This window comes from Protopterus annectens, chromosome 2.part0 (assembly GCF_019279795.1).
Source record: "Protopterus annectens isolate FY-2018-M chromosome 2.part0, PAN1.0, whole genome shotgun sequence".
Classification (NCBI taxonomy): Eukaryota; Metazoa; Chordata; order Ceratodontiformes; family Protopteridae; genus Protopterus; species Protopterus annectens.
In genome coordinates, this window is record NC_056728.1 from 724,387,705 (window position 1) to 724,407,734 (window position 20,030).

Here is a 20,030-nt window from a genome sequence, read left to right on the forward strand (position 1 = left end):
TTCTATAAGTCTATCTCCTGTTAAGGTAGTTTGTTGATAGATAGCTCCTCCTCCTTCCTTGTGTTTATAGTGGGAAAACAACCCCCCCTAGAGTTTTACCCCTTCTAAAAGACATATGACATGTGGTGCCTAATAATGTTCTTAATTCATCATGTGCCATCAATATATTTCAGTTGGAATTTAAAATGTCCCTGACCAGCTGATAATTCCTGCCGTATGTAGTGACAAACCTTATTGTTGAATCCTGATCCTTGTTATCCAATTTCTTATATTGCAATAATGTTTGTCTATCCAATGAATTACTCCATTCGCTGGCCAAAGAAATATCCCTCATTTTGTATCCCCTATGTTTAAACCTACAGCATAAGTCATTCCTAGCTATTTGGAAATCCTCCCCCGATGAGCATATGCGTTTCATACGCATGAATTGTGATTTTGGTATGTTGCGGATGGTGTGGTAAGGGTGCATACTAGATGCATGTAACAAAGTGTTGTATTGTGGGTATTTGCAAAAAACTTTCGTACTTAAGGTGTGGTCCTCATTACGGTATACTGTAACATCTAAAAAGTTGATGGTTGTCATTGGAAAAATCTGAAATGTATCCACCAGGTTTTAACACACTTCTTATCTGCATGGCAGAACATGTACTAACTAAGAATGTCTTCTATTTCCATGGCGAGTGTTTTTTGCAGCTTCAAGGTACGGCGATGGGAGCTTCATTTGCTCCTATTTACGCTGACCTTTTTATGGCCTTTTTTGAGGAGTGTTTAATCTATGATTCATCACATAATATCTATATTGTTGAAATGGACATCTGGAGACGATATTTAGATTGTTGGATGGTGTGGAAGGCAGACATTACATATTTACAGGAATTCATTCAGTATTTGAATGACAATGTATGGGGTATTGAGTTTACGGTAACATATGATTATAACACCATCAACTTTCTAGATGTTACAGTATACTGTAATGAGGACCACACCTTAAGTACGAAAGTTTTTCGCAAATACCCACAATACAACACTTTGTTACATGCATCTAGTATGCACCCTTACCACACCATCCGCAACATACCAAAATCACAATTCATGCGTATGAAACGCATATGCTCATCGGGGGAGGATTTCCAAATAGCTAGGAATGACTTATGCTGTAGGTTTAAACATAGGTGATACAAAATGAGGGATATTTCTTTGGCCAGCAAATGGAGTAATTCATTGGATAGACAAACATTATTGCAATATAAGAAATTGGATAACAAGGATCAGGATTCAACAATAAGGTTTGTCACTACATACGGCAGGAATTATCAGCTGGTCAGGGACATTTTGAATTCCAATTGGAATATATTGATGGCACATGATGAATTAAGAACGTTATTAGGCACCACGTCATATGTCTTTTAGAAGGGGTAAAACTCTAGGGGAGTTTTTTTCCCACTATAAACACAAGGAAGGAGGAGGAGCTATCTATCAACAAACTACCTTAACAGGAGATAGACTTGTAGGAACTTTTCCTTGTGGCCATTGTAGTTCATGTTCCCAGGTCTACACATTGAAGGAATTTTCTAGTGCTAATACTGAACGTGTGTACCAGACCAGGGTTTTTGCTAATTGTAGCACTACATGGGTCATATATTTGGCCACATGTCAGTGTCAATCATTTTATGTGGGCCAAACATCTAGATCCCTCCGAATACGTATGACAGAACACGAGTGACATCCGAAACAAAAAAGAAACTAATGCCTTGTATAGACACACCATCAAACATTCCAATGCACAATTTAAGTTCATGGTTATTGACAAAATTGTAGGGGATCGTAGCCATCAGCAGGGTTGGCACTCTATTTTGAATAAAAAAGAACAATATTGGATTACCAAACTTGGGGCACTTTTTCTGCCAGGTTTGAATGACCATCTATAACAGTCATCTGTCCATTTATTTACATTGATATATGCAGCATATTATTTTATGTTGCTTTCTCTAAATGTTGGCATTTTCTATGTTTTGTTAACTTATTATCTTGGCAATTATAGGGTGATCAATTTATATTTCAGCGCCGAGATGATATAATATCACCTTATTATATAATTACTGTAATTTTTGAATTTAATTGTCCAGTAGTGTCCTCTCATTACTTATAATTAGGCTTTAGTTGATGTTTTGTATTTATATAATTATGAAGTATTAATATTATAATAAGTATTTTGTATAGTCCATTTACACTTTTTTTAATAGTGTTATGGAATTACTTTATATTTCATCATTTCTTTATTCTTTTTTCCTATGAATTATTCATGATTTTGTTTTTTATATGTATTTGTACATCCCAACCACTAGGTTGGGCCATACCAACAGTTTGAGTTCTAACAGGGAGGACTATAAATAGAACTAGTACCAGTTCATTTTCATAAAATTTATTTTTGTATACCATTGAAAAAGGCCGTGAGACTGAAACCGGTCTGGTTAAATAACTGACATATTTTCAGATATGTTGTTTTGATAAATAAAGGATTTATCATTATCTGGGTTTACCATCGCTTTTTGCTGGTAGTTTGTGGTTGTGTCCACTATACACCTCACTTCAAAGAATTTCTCTTCCACAGGAAAAATTAGATCTTTATTTAAGGTTTTCCAGTCATAGTTCGGTCACTGCTTGGGAATACCTCAGGATTTTGGGTCTCATGGCATCTATGATTCTCATGATAACCTGGCAAGACTCCATGTGAGAAGGATACAGTGGCATCTGAAATCTCTTTTGGTCCCAGCATCAAAATCCTTTATCTTTTAGAGAACAGATATCCCTAAGTCCAGGTCATCCCCTGTTCCTCCCTGCTCCAAAGCAGTCAGATGCCACAGACACTTCAGACTTTGTTTGGAGAGCAGTTTCTGGAGTAATAAATGTGCAGGGAGTGGAAGACACCAAGGACAGATGCAAGCATATAAATATCAAGGAGGTACTTGTCATGATCAAGGCACTCAACTTTCTGAACCATCTTTGGTCCCCAAGACCTCTTCAGCTGGTTGCAGACAGTACCACTGTCATGTGGCACATCAACAAACAAGGGAGAACCAGATCATAACCCTTTGCAGACTAACCATGTTAGCTTGGGATATAGCTTTACAGAAATTTATCACTGTACAGCTATCCTACATTTCTTCAGAACAAAATTGTGTGGCAAACTGAGCAGGACCAGGGCAGACCCTCACAAATGGAAACTAGATGGGGGAGGGGTTTTCCAAGATTTGATCCATCTGTGGGGAATTCCTCAATTAGACCTATTTCCCTCTTGTCTGAACAGTCAATTGGTAAAATTCTGTTCCAGGACTCCATGGAAGAAGGCCTGGAAGATGGATGCCTTTTCTTTTCTTTGGACAGGAATGTTCTGTATGCCTTTCCATCATTTCCAGTAATATCCAGAATACTTCTGAAGATTCGGAAGACCTGGAAGATGGATGCCTTTTCTTTTCTTTGGACAGGAATGTTCTGTATGCCTTTCCATCATTTCCAGTAATATCCAGAATACTTCTGAAGATTCGGAAGAAATCTGAAATCATTTTGATGACTTCCTTTTGGTCCAGGCAACCATGGATGTTCTTCGTGTTTCACTGTTGCAGTCATCACATTTGGGTTATCTGCCTGCAGGTAGCCCTCAGCCGGCCTGAGTACCAGAACCTTCGGATTTCTGTGTCAGATGCTGTCGCTTCTTCCTTGACATCAGGTCGTCAGGGGTATAAAACATGCAATCAACGCCATTACATCAGTCTTTCTTGCCGTGCGGTGCCCGAAGCAGAAGCAGTTCACAAGTGCCGGTTGGCCGACTCCTGAAATATTCATTTTCGAGTTTCAGACCTGAAGTCTTCAAAAAAGATAAGTACCCCGTTGGGGAGCCTTTTAAAAGTTAACAATTGTCTTTCCTGTGGAAAGCAAATACCTCATAGAGATTTTCATTCTTACTGCATCCCCTGTTTAGGCCCAGACCACGACATCCCACACTGTCGGTTTTGTGCCTTGTTCAATGCCCGAACTATTCGTCTGGCTATTTTTGCAGCCAGTTACTTTCATACTCTGTGTACTCCGAAATGGCTTCATTAAGCCGTCCAACTACCGATCTTCTGAAAAAACGTAAGGATAAAGACCGAGGCCGCATAAGTCCAAAACTGCCAACGACGCTTCCGTTAAGCTAGTCACCAGTCCGCTGGTACTCGGTGAGGTGCTTTCACAGCCCCTGATACCCGCTACTTCACATTCGTAGGCCTCTGCTGAGACCCATTCGGAGTCTGAAATGCTTTTTCGACTATGGAACCTGCAGATGTCTCTACCTTGGATGGGTCCGGAGCCGCTGTACAGGCACCGGCCTCTGAGGGTGTATTCAGGCCTACAGACATTCATATTAAATCAACGCCGTCGTTTTCATCCAATCCAAAAACTCGCACTACGCCTAGAAAACCAACCAAACCGCAGGCTCAGGCCCATATGCCTCAAAAGCAAATGCTTAGAATGGCTGAAGACCTTATTACCTTAATTAGGGGATGCTAGCCTTCCCCCTCTGAGACCAAGAACTGATTTTCTTTCTGATTCTACTGATCAGGAATCTGATATTTCTGCTCCTTCTGATTACCAGGATTTGCCCTTATCAACTTATGAGGATTCTGATGCAGAGGATTCCATTCCCTCTGCTTCCCCTCCAGAAGATTTTTCTTTCGGTGAAACCTTGCTTACTCTTAGGAAGCATTTCCACTGGGAAAGCCAGGAATACTCTTGAGTCCAAAAAGAGACTTGGGGAATTCTGACTCCTACCTCAGCACAGGCCTTTAGCTATCCCTCTTGTTCTGGACATTGTAGATGATGCTTTCTTGGAATCTAGCCTTACCCCGCACACTTTACCTCCAGCTCCCAGAAAACCTGACCAGTACTACAGAGTAGTATTTATTGGTTGGTTAATTAATGTCACAAGACTATTTAAAACTGGATTTTTAATGTTTTTAGTGTGCTGATGAAGTTACATTGTGAACGAAAAACGTGGAGAAGTAGTTCAGCGTTTTCGGTGGATTATTGTGCTTTTGGGTTGAATATAGTCTGTTCCTGTGGCTTGTGGCTCCTGGTGCTTCTGTTTTCTATTGCAGTACCACAGAGTACCTGACTCTCAAGTTCCTCTTCAAGAATTCTTCTGTGGATCCAGAGACAATTTCCCAAGGACCAAAAGGTATTAAGGCTACTGCTGCCAAAAATCCTACCCCTTCTGATAGAGATTCTAGATCCTTGGACAGATGGGGTAAGAAGGTATACACTTCTGCTACTTTGGCCATTAGGGCTTTAAATTGCCAGTTTCATATGTTAAACTACCAGCAGCATTTTATGGGACTACTTGGACAGAAAATTATGTTGATTCCTGACTGCTGAACACTAAGAATTGCAAGATTTAATGCTTTCTGCAGAACAAGTTGGTAAGCATACTTTTCAATGTGGTTTTGACCTTTAGAAGCATCTTACAGGGCTGCTGTCACTGGGTCTGTACTTAGAAGGCATGCTTGGCTTAAGGAACAAAACTTGCAAATCATGTTAAAGCTAAATTACTGAATGCTCCTTTAAACCAAGACAGCCTTTCTGGCAGCAAAGCAGAAGTCGTCCTCAAAAGGATGGCGGAAAAAGCTAAATCTATGCAAACTGTTAGATTTCCTACAAGTACAGCCTCCCAGATTCAGTTGACATTGGCCTTCAAAGAACTGGTCCTTTCCAGGCCTTCTCAGTCCAAACCCATGAACAGCAGACCACCTAGGCTACAGTTTCAGACTACGCACAGATCTAAGCAGTGGGGGGCTCCCACTTCCAAAGCAGGGAGTAGTAAGCCACCCCCCTATGGAAAAATAGCACAATGACTTAACCTTAAACCTTCCAAGCCCTGCTCAACTACCTGCCTCCCTTAGGAGGAAAGCTCGCCCTGCATGCAAAAAACTGGGCCATTACCCAGGACAAATGGGTTTTGAACATAGTTTCCCAAGGATATGGATTCCACTTCCACACAGTACTGACCCCAAATGGTTGGCCAGACCTACCCCCAAATCAATGGGCAGAGGCCCAACAGCAGGTTCTCTCTCTCTTCAATATCAGGGCTATTCAACCTGTCCCAGCAGAAGAAAGGGAACAAGGTTTTTATTCAGTTTTTTTTTCTGGTACCCAGAAAAGACAACTCCTGGCATCCTATCCTGGACCTCTCTATTCTTAACACCTTTCTGGTGGTTCCAAAATTCAAAATGCTAACTCTTCAACAGCTTCTTCCTATGCCTGCTGGCAATCCTAGACTTAAAGGAAGCTTACCTGCACATCCCAATAAGAGGATCCTGCAGACAATACTCAGGGCAGGCTCCATGCACTTTCAGTTCTCTGCACTTCCCTTTGGCTTATCTACTGCACCCAGGGTGTTCACAAAGTGTCTAGCTCCAGCCGTTGCATTTTGCAGGTAGAGAAATATTCAAATTTACCCATACTTGGACAATTGTCTGATTCAGACAGAAAGCCAAGACTTGCTATTACAACACCTGACGTTCGTAAAGAAACTTCTAACCTCACTGCGTACACAATCAATGAAAAGAAATCTCTCCTAGTACGCTGCCAACAGATTGTATTCCTGGGAGCAAGCTTGAACACAACTTCCCAGATGACATTCCTCACTCCGGAGAAATAAGGTTATTTTACAGCCTACTACTATTGGAAACAAAACCTCAGCTATCTGCAAGGAAAATACTGCAAGTTCTGTGGTTCATGGCCTCTTGCATATTACCAATTCCATATGCAAGACTGCATATGAGGAAACTCCATTGGTATCTAAAAAGCTTATGGTGTCAACATTCTCAGGACCTGGAAAACAGTGATTTCTATCTTTCCTTGTATAAAGACAGAGTTCATCTGGTGGGCAGAGGCCTGCTACCACAACAAGGGAATCCCTTTCACTCTACCCCCTGCCGCCCAAACCTAACACACATCAGACTATGCATGGGGGGACTCGCATGGCAGGGCAGTGCATTCAGAGCAAATGGAATCCGAGACAGATGCACTTGCATATCAATCAAAAAGAAATGTTAGCTGTACAGAATGCTCTGACAGCCTTCAAAGACCGTATTCTTCCAGGACAACTATTGGTAAAGACAGACACAACAGTTATGTGGTACATAAGCAGGGGGGAACCCACTCTTACCCTCTCTGCAGACTAGCCATGGATCTGTGGGACACAGCCTTGAGCTACCAAGTATACCTACAAGCACAATTCCTGCCAGGCAAACTAAATTCACTGGCAGATGACTTGAGCAGAAATCTCATGGACCCACACGAATGGAAACTAGAACCCAAAATATTCAACCTCTTGAACAAATGGGGGACTCCAGAGGTAGTCCTGTTTGCCTCCCCTCAGAACTACCAGTTGAACAAATTCTGCACAAGAACTCCCCACATTCAAGCTTGGAAAGTGGATGCCCTGTCCTTTACCTGGGAAAGTCTCTCAGTTTATACCTTTTCCCTCTGCCTCTCCTCTCGAAGGTTCTACTAAAGATCAAACAGGACAAGCCAAGGACAATACTGATTGCACCAGACTGACCACGCCAGCATTAGTACCCGCTCTTGCGCAGTGTGACACTGCTACAACCATGGCACCTGCCTCAGACCCCTTCCCTGCTGTCCCAGCAGGCGGGCCAGATTCTGCCCCCTCAGCTTCAAACGCTGAACCTTGCAGCCTGGCTAATTCCTTGAGTTCTCCTCTAGCATCCCTCAGTAAGCAGGTACTGGATGTCATTCTGGAGGCAAGGAGGCCTAGTACTAGAAAATCCTATGCTGAAAAGTGGAAAAGATACTGTTCCTGGAGCCAGGCTCAGGGGATGGGCAAAACAGTGCCCAGCTTATGTCATATTCTACAGTACTTAACAGAAATGCTCCACAAGGGCCTATCCTTCTCGTCAATTAAAATTCATGCCTCTGCCATTTCAGCACATTTATAATACTGAGCCACCCCTCTTCTCTCACCCCTTGCTAAAGCAATTCCTTAGATGGGCCAAATATTTTAGACCCCCCCCCCCACAGGAGAGCTCCCACTCCAGCCTTGAACTGTAACTTTGTATTGGAAACGCTCACTCTTCCCCCCCTTTGATACAGCTGCTACAGCAGACTTGAAATTCCTTTCTTGGAAAACAGCCTTCCTTCTAGCCATCACTTCAGCAAGAAGAGTGTCTGAATTACAGGAACTCATGGCAGTGGAACCCTTCATTATCTTCCATGCGAACAGGGTTTCCCTCAGGACTAATCCTTCCTTTATGCCCAAGGTGTTGTCTACTGTGGCCCTAAATCAGTCCATTCATTTGTCTACTTTTTTTCCCTAATCCACAAAACAATGGGGAAAGAATACTGCACTTTCTGGACGTGCACAGACAACTTAGGCTTAGTCCTGCCCAAATAGAATCTATCAGAAAATCTGAACAGCTGCTAGTTAACTTTGCTGCAGATGCAGAGGGGAAGGCCGTTTTTAAAGCAAAACATTTCCAAATGGATAGCCCATTTCATTCATTTCTGCTATAAGCACCATGGAAAACCTACCCCACAGGGGATAAGATCATATTCCACCAGAGCTGCATCTACCTCTGCGGCATTTCTCAGAGGAGTCCCTACCAGGGACATCCTAGAAGCTGCTACCTGGAGCTCTGTACATTCCTTCACCAAGCATTACCACATGCCTATCTTTTCTAAATCCAGAGCTGGATTTGCCACTGCAGTCTTGCAGGACTTAATAGCTGGCCGTAATGCTCTTTAGCTTTCTCCTCCTTTCCTTAGCTATGGGAATCAACCCAAATGTGACTGCAACAGTGAAACACGAAGAATATAGTACAGTTGTGTACACTTACCATAAATGTAGATGTTCAATTGTATTCACTGTTGCAGTCCTGGTTACCCTCCCTCCCTCCAGCCCCCCGACTTCTCTTGGCTCTACCTTTCTTCTTGTTGGTATATTTATTTTTTCTTGTGTATTTGCTTTTTGATGGGGGTTTACCATACCATGTAATTGCTTCCCATTGTGGGGGCACCTGACATCTGGGGCAAGAAAAACCTGATGTAATGGTGTTGGCTGCATGTTTTATACCTCTGACTACCTGACGTCAAAGACGAAGCGACAGCATCCGACGCAGAAATCCGAAGACTCTGGTATTCAGGCCGGCTGAGGGCTACCTGCAGGAAGATAACCCAAATGTGATGACTGCAACAGTGAATATGGTAAGTGTACACAAATGTACTTTCTCCCTTCGTTTGGAAATGAGGGGCAATTACCAGAAATTCCTCACAGACTGGATTTATTTGCACAGGAACAGGGGTGTTTAATGCACCCCAGCCATCAACTTCAGTTGACTGCCTTTATGACAGGTTCCTAATTTCTTTTAGGCACCTGTTTTCTGAGGACATATGGCAAGATGGCCTGCTGCTAGAAAGTCATATATTAAAAAAATGGAAAAGTTTTTCTAGTTGGTGCCAGTAACATAACCAACACCCTTCCAGGGCTAGTTGTTCTCTGGATTTACAATATTTATACGAGTTACTATCCTATGACCTTTCTTTTCCTCTGTCAGGGTTCATATGTCATCCATTTCATTATGCCTGACCATGAATTGGATCCTCCTCTTTCAGTGTAGTCTTATGTCAAAATGTTCTTGAAAGGGATTTTTGCATAAGTGGCCTCTTAGAAAACCAGTAGCCCCTCCTTGGGATCTTATTTTTTTAGAGATGGTAACACTGCTCAGTTTTAAGCAGCTAATCTGGAAAACAGTTTTGCTGATTGCTCTGACCTCCTCTGAGTTGTAAGTTCTTGTACTGAGTGGACCCTATCTCATTTTCCATGAGAACTAATCCTAAAGAAATCCTGTCCTCAAAGTGGTATTCGAGTTTACTTTAAGCCAAACTATACATCTCCCCATTTTCTTCCCTGAACCTAAAATTGTAGGAAAAAAGGAGAGACGTACCACCAAAGCTGTTGTGAGACAAACACGTCACGTTAAAAGCCAAATTCTTTAATACAAACAGATAAAAATCCAAGTAGCATAAAACAAGGTTCAGGGTGGATAAGTGCTTTCAGTAAAAAACCTTCTTCAGATCCTCACTCATTAATCAGTGGTTTACTTAAAAAGAAAACAGCCAGTCAGCAAAAACCAGAAACAAGCTGAACCAATGGGCTTGTCATATAAAACCTAAAATTGTGGGAGAAAGGATAATCAATCCCTTGAATGTCCACAGACAACTCTGGTACTATCTTGAGAGAGCTAAATCTTTTCAGGTGTTTGGATCAGTTGTTCATTTCTTGTAAAGATAAGAAGACCTGTGTTAAAACGGACCATTTCCAAATGGTTGTCTAAGGTTATTACTGTTTATTATATTCACCATAACGAAACTATTCCAGGCAGGGTTAAGGCCCACTCTACCAAGGCCTTGGCTTCATCTATGACTAAATGGTTGGATTCTAGATGTATACTAGAAGCTGCTATTTGGTCTCTGTACATACTTTTACAAAGCACTATAAACGTTATTCCTTCTCTAGGTCAGAGGTGGTTTCTCTTTGCTGTGGTTCTGTGATCCAAGTTTGTGTAATTTATTGGGAGCTTGGAATTTTTCAGTGCCTATCTAGTGTCTCAGTGCTATACCTCATGGGGTATTTTTTATTTACCATGATTGTGTAACACCATAGAATGTCTTTTTCTGGCTGTGCACTCTTCAGTGCCAATTTTGTCACATGTACTTTGGTCAGCATGCCATGCTAATTCTCAGTTAGCTGCAGTTGTATGGAATCACTAACTCATGTACACAGATCATCTAAAAGCACACATCGAAAGGTTCGTAAGTTTTGTGCATTAAAATAAAACTGCAGAAGAAGTTTTTATTTTATTTTTTTTTTTTTTTGATGGAGACAAGTCATCTGTATTCCTTGCATTCATGTTGCTTGCATATTTTGTAGTCACTCTGACTTGAAGAAACCGTGATCATTAAACTTTTTTTTTGAGATGCTGACATTGCATACTGCATAAAGCATTCAGTTTGAGTCCACATACTGCAAAATATAGCTTGCAAAAAATAACCAGCAATAAATTAAGGGGAGGAATGAACAAGTATGTGTAAAGAAGTAGCCCCTTGTTAACAATAGCTCAAGGTTCATTCAGTTACTAAAGGTGAAAATATGAATACACACTTATCTGAAAAAAATATATATTTTTTTGTGATAGAGAATATGAAAATGTTATCAGTTATACAAGTACATGATTTCTATTTTAAAGGTGAAATGTATGTAAAGAAAGCCTTCTAAAATGTATAAATTGATTTAAGTAATAGTAATTTTGAATGAACTATTGGAACATTTTTAGAAACCGGTAAACTGAAAGACTTTATAAGAATAAGATCATATTATTTTCGTCTATAATCAATTAGCCAGACATCATCCAGTTTATATTAGAAAATATTTATGTGGAAGTGTTTATTACACTTGATAGAGTTTCTAAATTTAATAACACGCTTAATTCAAATTGTTGGGAGATTCTATAAGATGGTTAAAGCACACAGGTGGCATATATTCATGGATTGTGACCACTTACGTAACTAGTGGAATGACACTGTCAACTTTTTTAAAGGATTGTGGACTTTTAACTGTGCATTAACATGAGTAACAAGTTCAAAAAGTTCTTGTTCATTGGTAGTAAGCAATAAGAATTATACAATGTCTTGTAACAGTTGCTAGAAACATTGCCACTAAGGATTAAGTCGTTCAGTACTGTTATTTGAGGAGTTCCTGAGATAAGCTGTGTAAAAATGGAAAGGAACCTGTAAGGTTGAGATGTACAAACAATACCAAGAATTTAGGTTGCTCGGATGATTTCAAACTGTTAATTGCAAAATGTGAAGGGAATTCATTTGAAGCAAAATCAAAAATATAAAACAGTAATTTCCAGTAAACAGAACTCAATCACCTGGAAAATGAAATCAATACTGCAGGATCATCATCAGCCCTCTTTTTCTTGTTTTTCTACATGGGATCGGGGTATTGTGTTAACTGTCGCCAACTCTCTCGATTTCAGTGCCACACTCCTGCCTTCTTCAACATTCATGCCCGACTGTCGCAGATTTTCTTTCACACAATCCATCCACCTCTTTGCTGGACATCTTCACTTCCCCTGTCCCAAATCTTCCTCACCAGATTGTCTTATGCTTTTCTGCACGTGTCCAAACCACTGTAATCTGTTCCCTTTGATCTTTTCTGCAGTTGGAGCTACTTTGGCTTCTGCTCTTATGTCCTCATTTCTTCGTCTGTCTCAGTGTTCATCCTACCACCCTTCTCAGGCACTTCATTTCCATCACCTCTAGCTTCTTCAACTGTTCTGTCTTCACTGCCCAGGTTTCTGTACCATACAGTAGTACTGGTCGCACCACTTTGGTATTGTTCTGTCATAGAATACGCCTGACATTCTATGCCAGTTGGCTGCAGCCCCTCTGATTCTAGCTTTGACCTCTTCATTCAGACTTACCTTTTCCTCACTCACCGCTCCCAGATACTTGAAGCTGTTTTAACTGTTCCACTATTTTCCCTTCTATCTCTATTCTCATCTTCTTCTGATTTCCCTAAATTGCTACCATTACCATCGTCTTATCTGTGCTTAGTTTCATCCCATGTGCCTTTAGTTTTGCATTCCATTCTCCTATCCTTTGCTGAAGGTCTTGCTCACTCTGCCTGTAATGCCACATCGTCTGCATACAGCAACTTTGTTGATCTGTCCCCTCCAACATGTTTGCTAATGTAATCCATCACCAGTATAAACAGCAGTGGGCTCCGAGATGAACCCAGCTGTACACCCACTCCCACTGGGAACCCCTCTGTGAGGCCGAACACTGTTCGTACTTGAGTTATTGGATCCTTGTACATAGCCTGCACTAATTTCTACCAATGTTTCTGGGACTTCAAACCACCACAGTACTGCCCAGATCAGCTTTCTTGGGACCTTATCATATGCTTTCTCCAAGTTTGGGAATGTCCCGTCGGTCTCTACTCATCTCTATCTTCTTCTCAAGTAACTGTCTCACTGCAAACATCGGGTCAGTTGTGCTGCTTCCAGATCTGAATCCAAACTGCTCATCTCCCATCTTACATTCTACTGCTCTATGTATCCGTTTATCAATCACCCTCTCCAGAACTTTTATGCAGTGTGACAGGAATTTGATGCCTCTGTACTGCCCACAGTTGTAGATGTCCCCTGTGTTCTTGTACACTGGCATGAATATGCTTATTCTCCAGTCATTTGGAGTATGTCTTTCTCTCCACACTGCTATGAGTACCCTCAGGAGCAATTTCTCCCCTATCTCACCCAGCATCTTTATCATATCTGCTGTAACCTCATCTGAGCCTGCTGATTTCCCTGACTTCATTTTCCTTAGTGCTGCTGTTACTTTTTCTAGGGTGGGCTTCTCATATTCTCTCATTGTAGGCTCTTTCTGGGGCAGAACAGCTTCTGTGGGGTTTTCTTCATTCAGAAGCTGCTGGAAATACTCCTTCCATCTGCCTTTGATGTCCTATGAACTGGTGAGCAGGTTGTTGCTGGCATCCCTTATGAAGGGTGTCCGACTATCTTCTTTATCTTTCTGTCTTTGCCTTGCAACCTGATATAGTTTTTGTGCCACTTACGGAGTCACTTTCCAGAAGTTGGTAGAGTGCCTCTGATGCCCTATTCTTTGCTATTGCAGCTTTTCTTAGCCTAACCAGTAGTCCTTCCTAGCTTGGTCAGTCTTTTCCATCTCCCTGCACTCCTTTGTTTTGATAACTTCCTGGACTTCTGCATTCCACTACTAGCTTTTCTTATGTATCTTATTTCCATACCTGGCTCTGCCACATATCTTTTCTGTAGTCTTAACACATGTTCTTAGATGCTGCCATTCTTGTTCAATTCCACCTATTTCCTCCTCCTTCTTGGGGTGCTAGAGCCCCGAGTAATTCCTTGAACTGCTGTACTTTCTCTTCAGTCAAATTCCAGGTCTTCAGCCTGTCTCTGTTGACCTTAGAGCCTTCTCTGTCCACTGCTTGCAGTGGAGTGTGATAACTAGTGGTTTATGCTGTGGGCCGACTGTTTCGCTGGGGATGACTTTTCAATCATGCATTGTACCCCAGTGTCTTTTCCTAACTAGGAGGAAGTCTACCTGAGTTGCCAGTTGGCTACTGTTGTATGTGATTTTGACTGTCTCTCTTTCTGAACCATGTGTTGGGTACTATTAAGCCATTTGCCAGACTTCTCCTCCTTTATTCCTGCTGCCCCACCCACGTGGACCCAGGCAGTCCTCATATCCTGTTCTGTCTGTTCCGATACTTGCACAAGTCATCCATTATCATTCATGTTGTCCTGCTTTATCTAGTAGATCCTGCAACTGCTGTCTGAATGTACTCCTTTTTTTTTTTTTTTTCTTTTTTTTCTATCACAACCCTGTTGTGGGGCATAGGGCAGTATTCATAATCTCAACCTATCATTACACTGGGGTCTGATTGCCATGAGTCTGTCATTAATTCTGATGATATCCCTCACTGCCTTCTGAAGCCTCTGTCGCCACACTTCCTACACCATTTCTAGCCTGTCCCTCTCCTGAGTAGTAGAGTCTACTGGACTGCCCTTCCATCTGGTCTCTTGTAGACATAGGATGTCCAGTCTCTTCCAGATCATCATGTCATCCTCTTCCAAGCTGTGTCCTGTCAGTGAACCTACATTGTGTAGCAATTCCCAGTTCATGTTTGGCAGGTCGGTGGGTTTTATGTCCAACTTTTGCTCAACAGAGCTATCCCAGGGCACATATACCCCTCCCACTGTTAGCATGGATCCCTGGCTTAGGTCAGCATGGATCCCTGGCTTAGGTCGGAGTAGGCTGGGTCCTCAACCCACTTATCACCGGTAACTACCCATGCCCATTTTGGCGACATTAGTCAGCATGACCGAATTACCTAGAGACAAATTCTTTACACCGAGTGGCCAATCCTGCCATGGCGCACCTTCTGGATCTGTGTTCTCTTATCTTGAGGATACTGTGCACCACACTAGATGCCCAAAGCGGTTGGTCTGTACAACTCTTTCCCCCTCTAGGGCGTCATGTACAGCCTGTGCTGCTGCCCACAGCTCCATTCATTGGTGAGTTTGAGATGAAAACACTCAGCATGTTTTTCAGACATGGGAGGAACCCCACGGAGACACAGGGAGAACATGCAAACTCCAAACAGGCATTGGTCGGGGGTCAGGATCGAACCTTGTACCTTGCGCATGGGAGGTGAAGACCTTAACCATTATGCCAACTGGTCCTTAAATACTGTAGGATAGAAATCCAATATTCAGAAGAACTCTAATTGATTTGTTATAATTTCCTATCTGACTAACACTGTCCCTGATCTAAACTAAATTACTACAACAGAGCAAAGGCAAGCTTACATTTCTTGGCGAGTCCTTTTGGGTATTCACTGCACAGTACATCTGTGAACAACTGAAAACTGGCTCTACTGGCTCTACCCAAGGCAAAGAACACAGCTTACATGGGACTTGATAGTATCCCAGGCTGTATTCTGCAGCATCTCCAGCAAGAACTAGCTTCACCATTGAGCACCTTATTCAACCACAGCCTAATTACAGGCTTCATTCCAGCAGAGTAGAGAAGTGCCATTGTCATACCCTTGCACAAAAGTGGTGTCACTACTGACCTGGGAAAAACACCCCATTAGCTTGACAAGTCAGATCTGTAAAGCCATGGAGTGTATTATTACAGATCTAATAAACAAGGACATAGGTAATCTCCAAGCACTTGACCCCACCCAATTCGGATTCGTCAGGGGCAGATCTTGCCTTTTGAAGCTGGTTGACTTCTTTGAGACTGTCACCAAGGCCCTGGATGAGGGAATGTCAGTACATACAGCTTACTTTGACTTGGCCAAGGCTTTTGACACAATCCCCCACTCCGTGGATCATTGAAAAGCTAACTCAACTTAGTGTAAATTCCTATCTCGTCAGGTGGGTGGCCAGCTGGCTCACTGATAAGACCCACAAGGTCAAAATAGGCGCCACCACCTCTGACAGCTGACCTTTCACTAGTTGTATTCCCCAGGGATCTGTCCTGGGACCCCTACTGTTTGCCTGGACCTCTGAGAAGTTGATGCCAAAGACAAAGGGCCTGTAGCTTACCAAGTTTGCGGATGACTGTATGTTAAGTGCTGTCATTGACTCCCCAAATGATGTTAACATACTGACTGGTGCCAGAGTCATGGCCTTAAGTTAAATGCAAAAAAATGCATTATCATACCATTTGGCAAAAACACTGCCCCTACTGATTACTACATAAACGGCAACCCCCTAACCACACAACCTGTGGTGAGAGACCTGGGTACTCAAGTTGCCAACAATCTCGCATTCGACCATCATGTTGACGCAGTGGTCAGAAAAGCCTTTTACTTGGTTAATCTCGCAAGTAAAGGGATTGCATCCAGAAAAAATGAGGTTATCTCTCTGTACTCCTCCCTTATTAGGGCTATAATTGAGCATAATGGCCCGTTTGGTATGTACCTTTCTAAACACTCGTACCAACTGAAAAGGCCACAGAAATGCCTCCCCAGGAGAATCCATGACCCTCCATTGCTTTTCTTATGCGGACAGACTCAAATTGCTATTATTGTACTCAGTATCCTACAGATTGCTTAGAGGTGATCTGTGTCTCGCCTACAAGGCAATATCAGACCCTGCTCTACTAGAGATGCTCCATATCCATAAGTCTAACTCCTTGTGCATTACCTGCTCGAAAGGCATAAATCTGATATGAGACTGCATCAAAACCTGCTTGAGAGACCGGCTCATCTCGGAGGCTGCCCGGACACTGGGGTAGACTTCCCATGTATGTCAGAGTACTTCGCTGACCCTCTTGATTGGATGGGCAACCACAAATTTGTCCCAGGGGTTCCACCTTTGTCCCTCATTGACGGGGGCGAAAGGTGCTGACTGAGGTTTCTTTTTTGGGGATAAACTCTTTGCTAAGAGCCCCAGGGCCATTAGCCTAGTAACCTCCTATGATCCTATGAAATGAAACTGATTTAACTGTCTTCAGCAGGCTCTTAGAGACTAGCCCAACTATCCAGGTTGTAATTTTCATTTCATATTTTGAAAATCAGCCAACAGCTGTTTACTAAAGTTCCTTCCTGTCTTTCAGCTTTTGACAGTACACATAGCAACTGTCAACATTCCGATGACATCATCTGCAGATCAGCTGAATCTGAGACAGTTTGCCTTTAGAATCTTTCTTCACAAACATGCGTGGTTGAACAGTGTCCTTTTACATTTCTAAGTCTTTAAAACATTCTGTACAAACAGATTATAAATCAACATGCAAGAACTGTATTTTACAATATCTTAGTCATGCTGGCATAATACACAGGTTAATCTGAAATTATGTAAAAAAACATCAGCCAGACATGCTAACACACAAATATTAGTGTCGTTTTTCTTCACGTTTGCACTCATGGTTTTGTGAACAGTGTCATAGTAACACAGTGGAACTGCATGCTTTTAAGGTAATTGACTTGGTAAAGGTGAGAAATGTTTGACTAGAGGAAAGAAAGAAACCTGTAAAAATAATTGATATCCATGGTCCAACAATCTCTATATTCAATTGGGTAACGTGAGAATTGTAAGCAGCCATATTTATTAAATTTTGGAAAAGAAATGAGAGTTGATTACTTCCAAAGAAGATTGGAATGCCACAACAGGTGAATTCAGGACTGTAGACTTGTTTGACTGTGGAAGTTACCACCAAGTCAATGGAATGTGTTCATAGTGGTGTCCATCAAGTCAGTGGAGTGTTCATAGTGTTGTGTTGATGTCTTCTGAAGATGTGATTCCAAATAAGGCTGGAATAGAACAGGTCATGCAAAGTGCAGTACATATTCCTTCAGTCGGATGTGAATGAGTCTGCTACAATTTACTGATAACGTGCATATTTTAGACTCCATTGCTCATTTTTTTTTCTAGCAAGGCCTGACTGCTAAGTGTTCCAAATGGCTCAACTCTTAAAGGAAAGGAGTGTGGTAAGGTATAATACAAAACAGATTGACCTGTTTTGGCAAAGCTCTTTTCATATCCCCTCTGTGTACACATAACAAGGTGTACATTTTTACAGGTACTAGAATCTCTTTGAAAAAGCTGCTTGTTTTTTCTCTGACTACAGGCTGAACTGTAGCCATTTTTTTTATTAGCTAGATTAAAGAATCTTCACTTTTTTATTTTTTTTCACAGTATCGTCAATAAGTGGGACCTGTAGCTTTGTCAGTATGGTTGTGTGCAGAATGTCACGGACATTGAGTTTATGTAGAACTATAGCTAGACTGTTTTGATTATTTTGACTTGAAACTTTACTCATTTCTTCAGAGCACTTCTAGAGTGTGACTGCTGTTGCATTTAGCTAGGCTGAGGTATCTTTTGCCCTCCGTGTTTGTGTGTGGTTTTCTACTGATGCTCTGGTTCACTCCCACATTCCGTATACTTGCAGTAGGTAGATTAGACACTCACCCCACCTTGATGGGAATGGCTGCATATCGAGTTCCACTCTAGTAACCTGCACGGGTGATCTCAACCTGGTCTGTGACATCAGTAGGACTTGTTGGCGGAACAGATTTGTGTCCCAGAGACTCCCCTTTCTGTGGAATGCACTCCCGCTCCACATCAAGCAGAGTACCTCATTAACCCTTTTTAAGTGCAACCTGGATAACTGTATGAGGAACAGAAGACACCCCTGGGATTCCACCTGTATCCCTGGTGGACAGGGGCATCGGGTGCTGACTTATCGGAACATGGGCTAAATTCCTGGCTAGGCTTGTAAGAACCTCCAGGGCCAATAGCCTAGTAACTTCTATGAATCACACTGGCCATAGGTACGAGTGGTTTTACGTGTATGGGTATTTAAGAACAACTTATCAGGGCTAGCCACCCAGTGGTGTGACTGATTTCTAGATGATGGTCATTATTGATGTATTGACTCCTCTACCCCATTTGCAAAAATGAGAAAAAAAGGGGGTGTGGATGGATGGACGTCAGAGGGGTGCCATCAGCAGACTTGAGCTTCTTGCTGTTTCACCTAAGGGTGTAACAATCTGACTTTTTTCATTGCTCAGATTTCTCTGTAGTAAAAGATGCAGCTATACGACAGTTGTGCCACTAGTTGAAGAAAGATAGTTTTGCAAAATCTCTTGCACCATGTAGCTGACTGTAACAGTCTTGTGCTATGTATATGTCTCTGTATAGCAATGTGTGGAGAGGTGTGATCCCACATGCACGATGTGTATACCTGTTTCTGTAAGTATATTGTAAAGCTAATGTTGCTGCATCAGATGTGTGCTTTTTATCGATTTGTATGCTATGGCTGCTTCATAAGAGCAAAAGAGACGTATGGAGAAAATTACAGAAAGCCTTTGTATACTGTTTCTCTTTCATTCAAGGTTGTACTGTCTTTCAAGTGTATCACTGTAGCTTCACATTTCATTCTTTCACTCCTTGTATGCACTGATCTGTTTTTTTTTTTTCTGGTGACTGACTGCAGAGTCTGTAGTCAGACTTTCAACATTTTCTTTTCACAGTTGTAAAACTAAATGATAGTAACCAGTTTAACCTACAGTTTCACATTGTGCGAATGTGCATTCAGAAATAGTTCAATTCACTTTGTTTGGATTAGTTCCCTTTTAATGCTCAATGAAGACCACTTTGTTAATGCACTAATGCTTCACGTTTTTTCATGCTTAACATTAGTACTTTGTTAATGCACTAATGTTTCACATTTTTTGTTTACTGCTTTTCAGAGTCAGTTTGATCAAGCACTAAAAGATGCTGGCTCCCAACTTGTGGTGGTTGATTTCTCAGCTGAGTGGTGTGGTCCTTGTAAAGGAATTAAGCCATTTTACCACGTAAGTACAAATGAAAGAATATTTTAATTTACTTATTTGCTAACCGGGTGAGTGAAGT

The 20,030-nt window shown here is 41.8% G+C and overlaps 1 protein-coding gene across 2 annotated transcripts in view; it reads left to right on the forward strand.

Annotated features, from left to right (window-relative positions):
• The window catches only part of LOC122793209 (thioredoxin-like), a 379,230-nt gene that overhangs the window by 172,220 nt on the left and 186,980 nt on the right, over positions 1 to 20,030 (forward strand). For both annotated transcript variants that reach the window (XM_044061044.1, XR_006363452.1), the window contains exon 2: positions 19,868 to 19,972. In XM_044061044.1, coding sequence (XP_043916979.1) covers positions 19,868 to 19,972 — 105 coding nt within the window. The remainder of the gene's footprint in view (positions 1 to 19,867; positions 19,973 to 20,030) is intronic.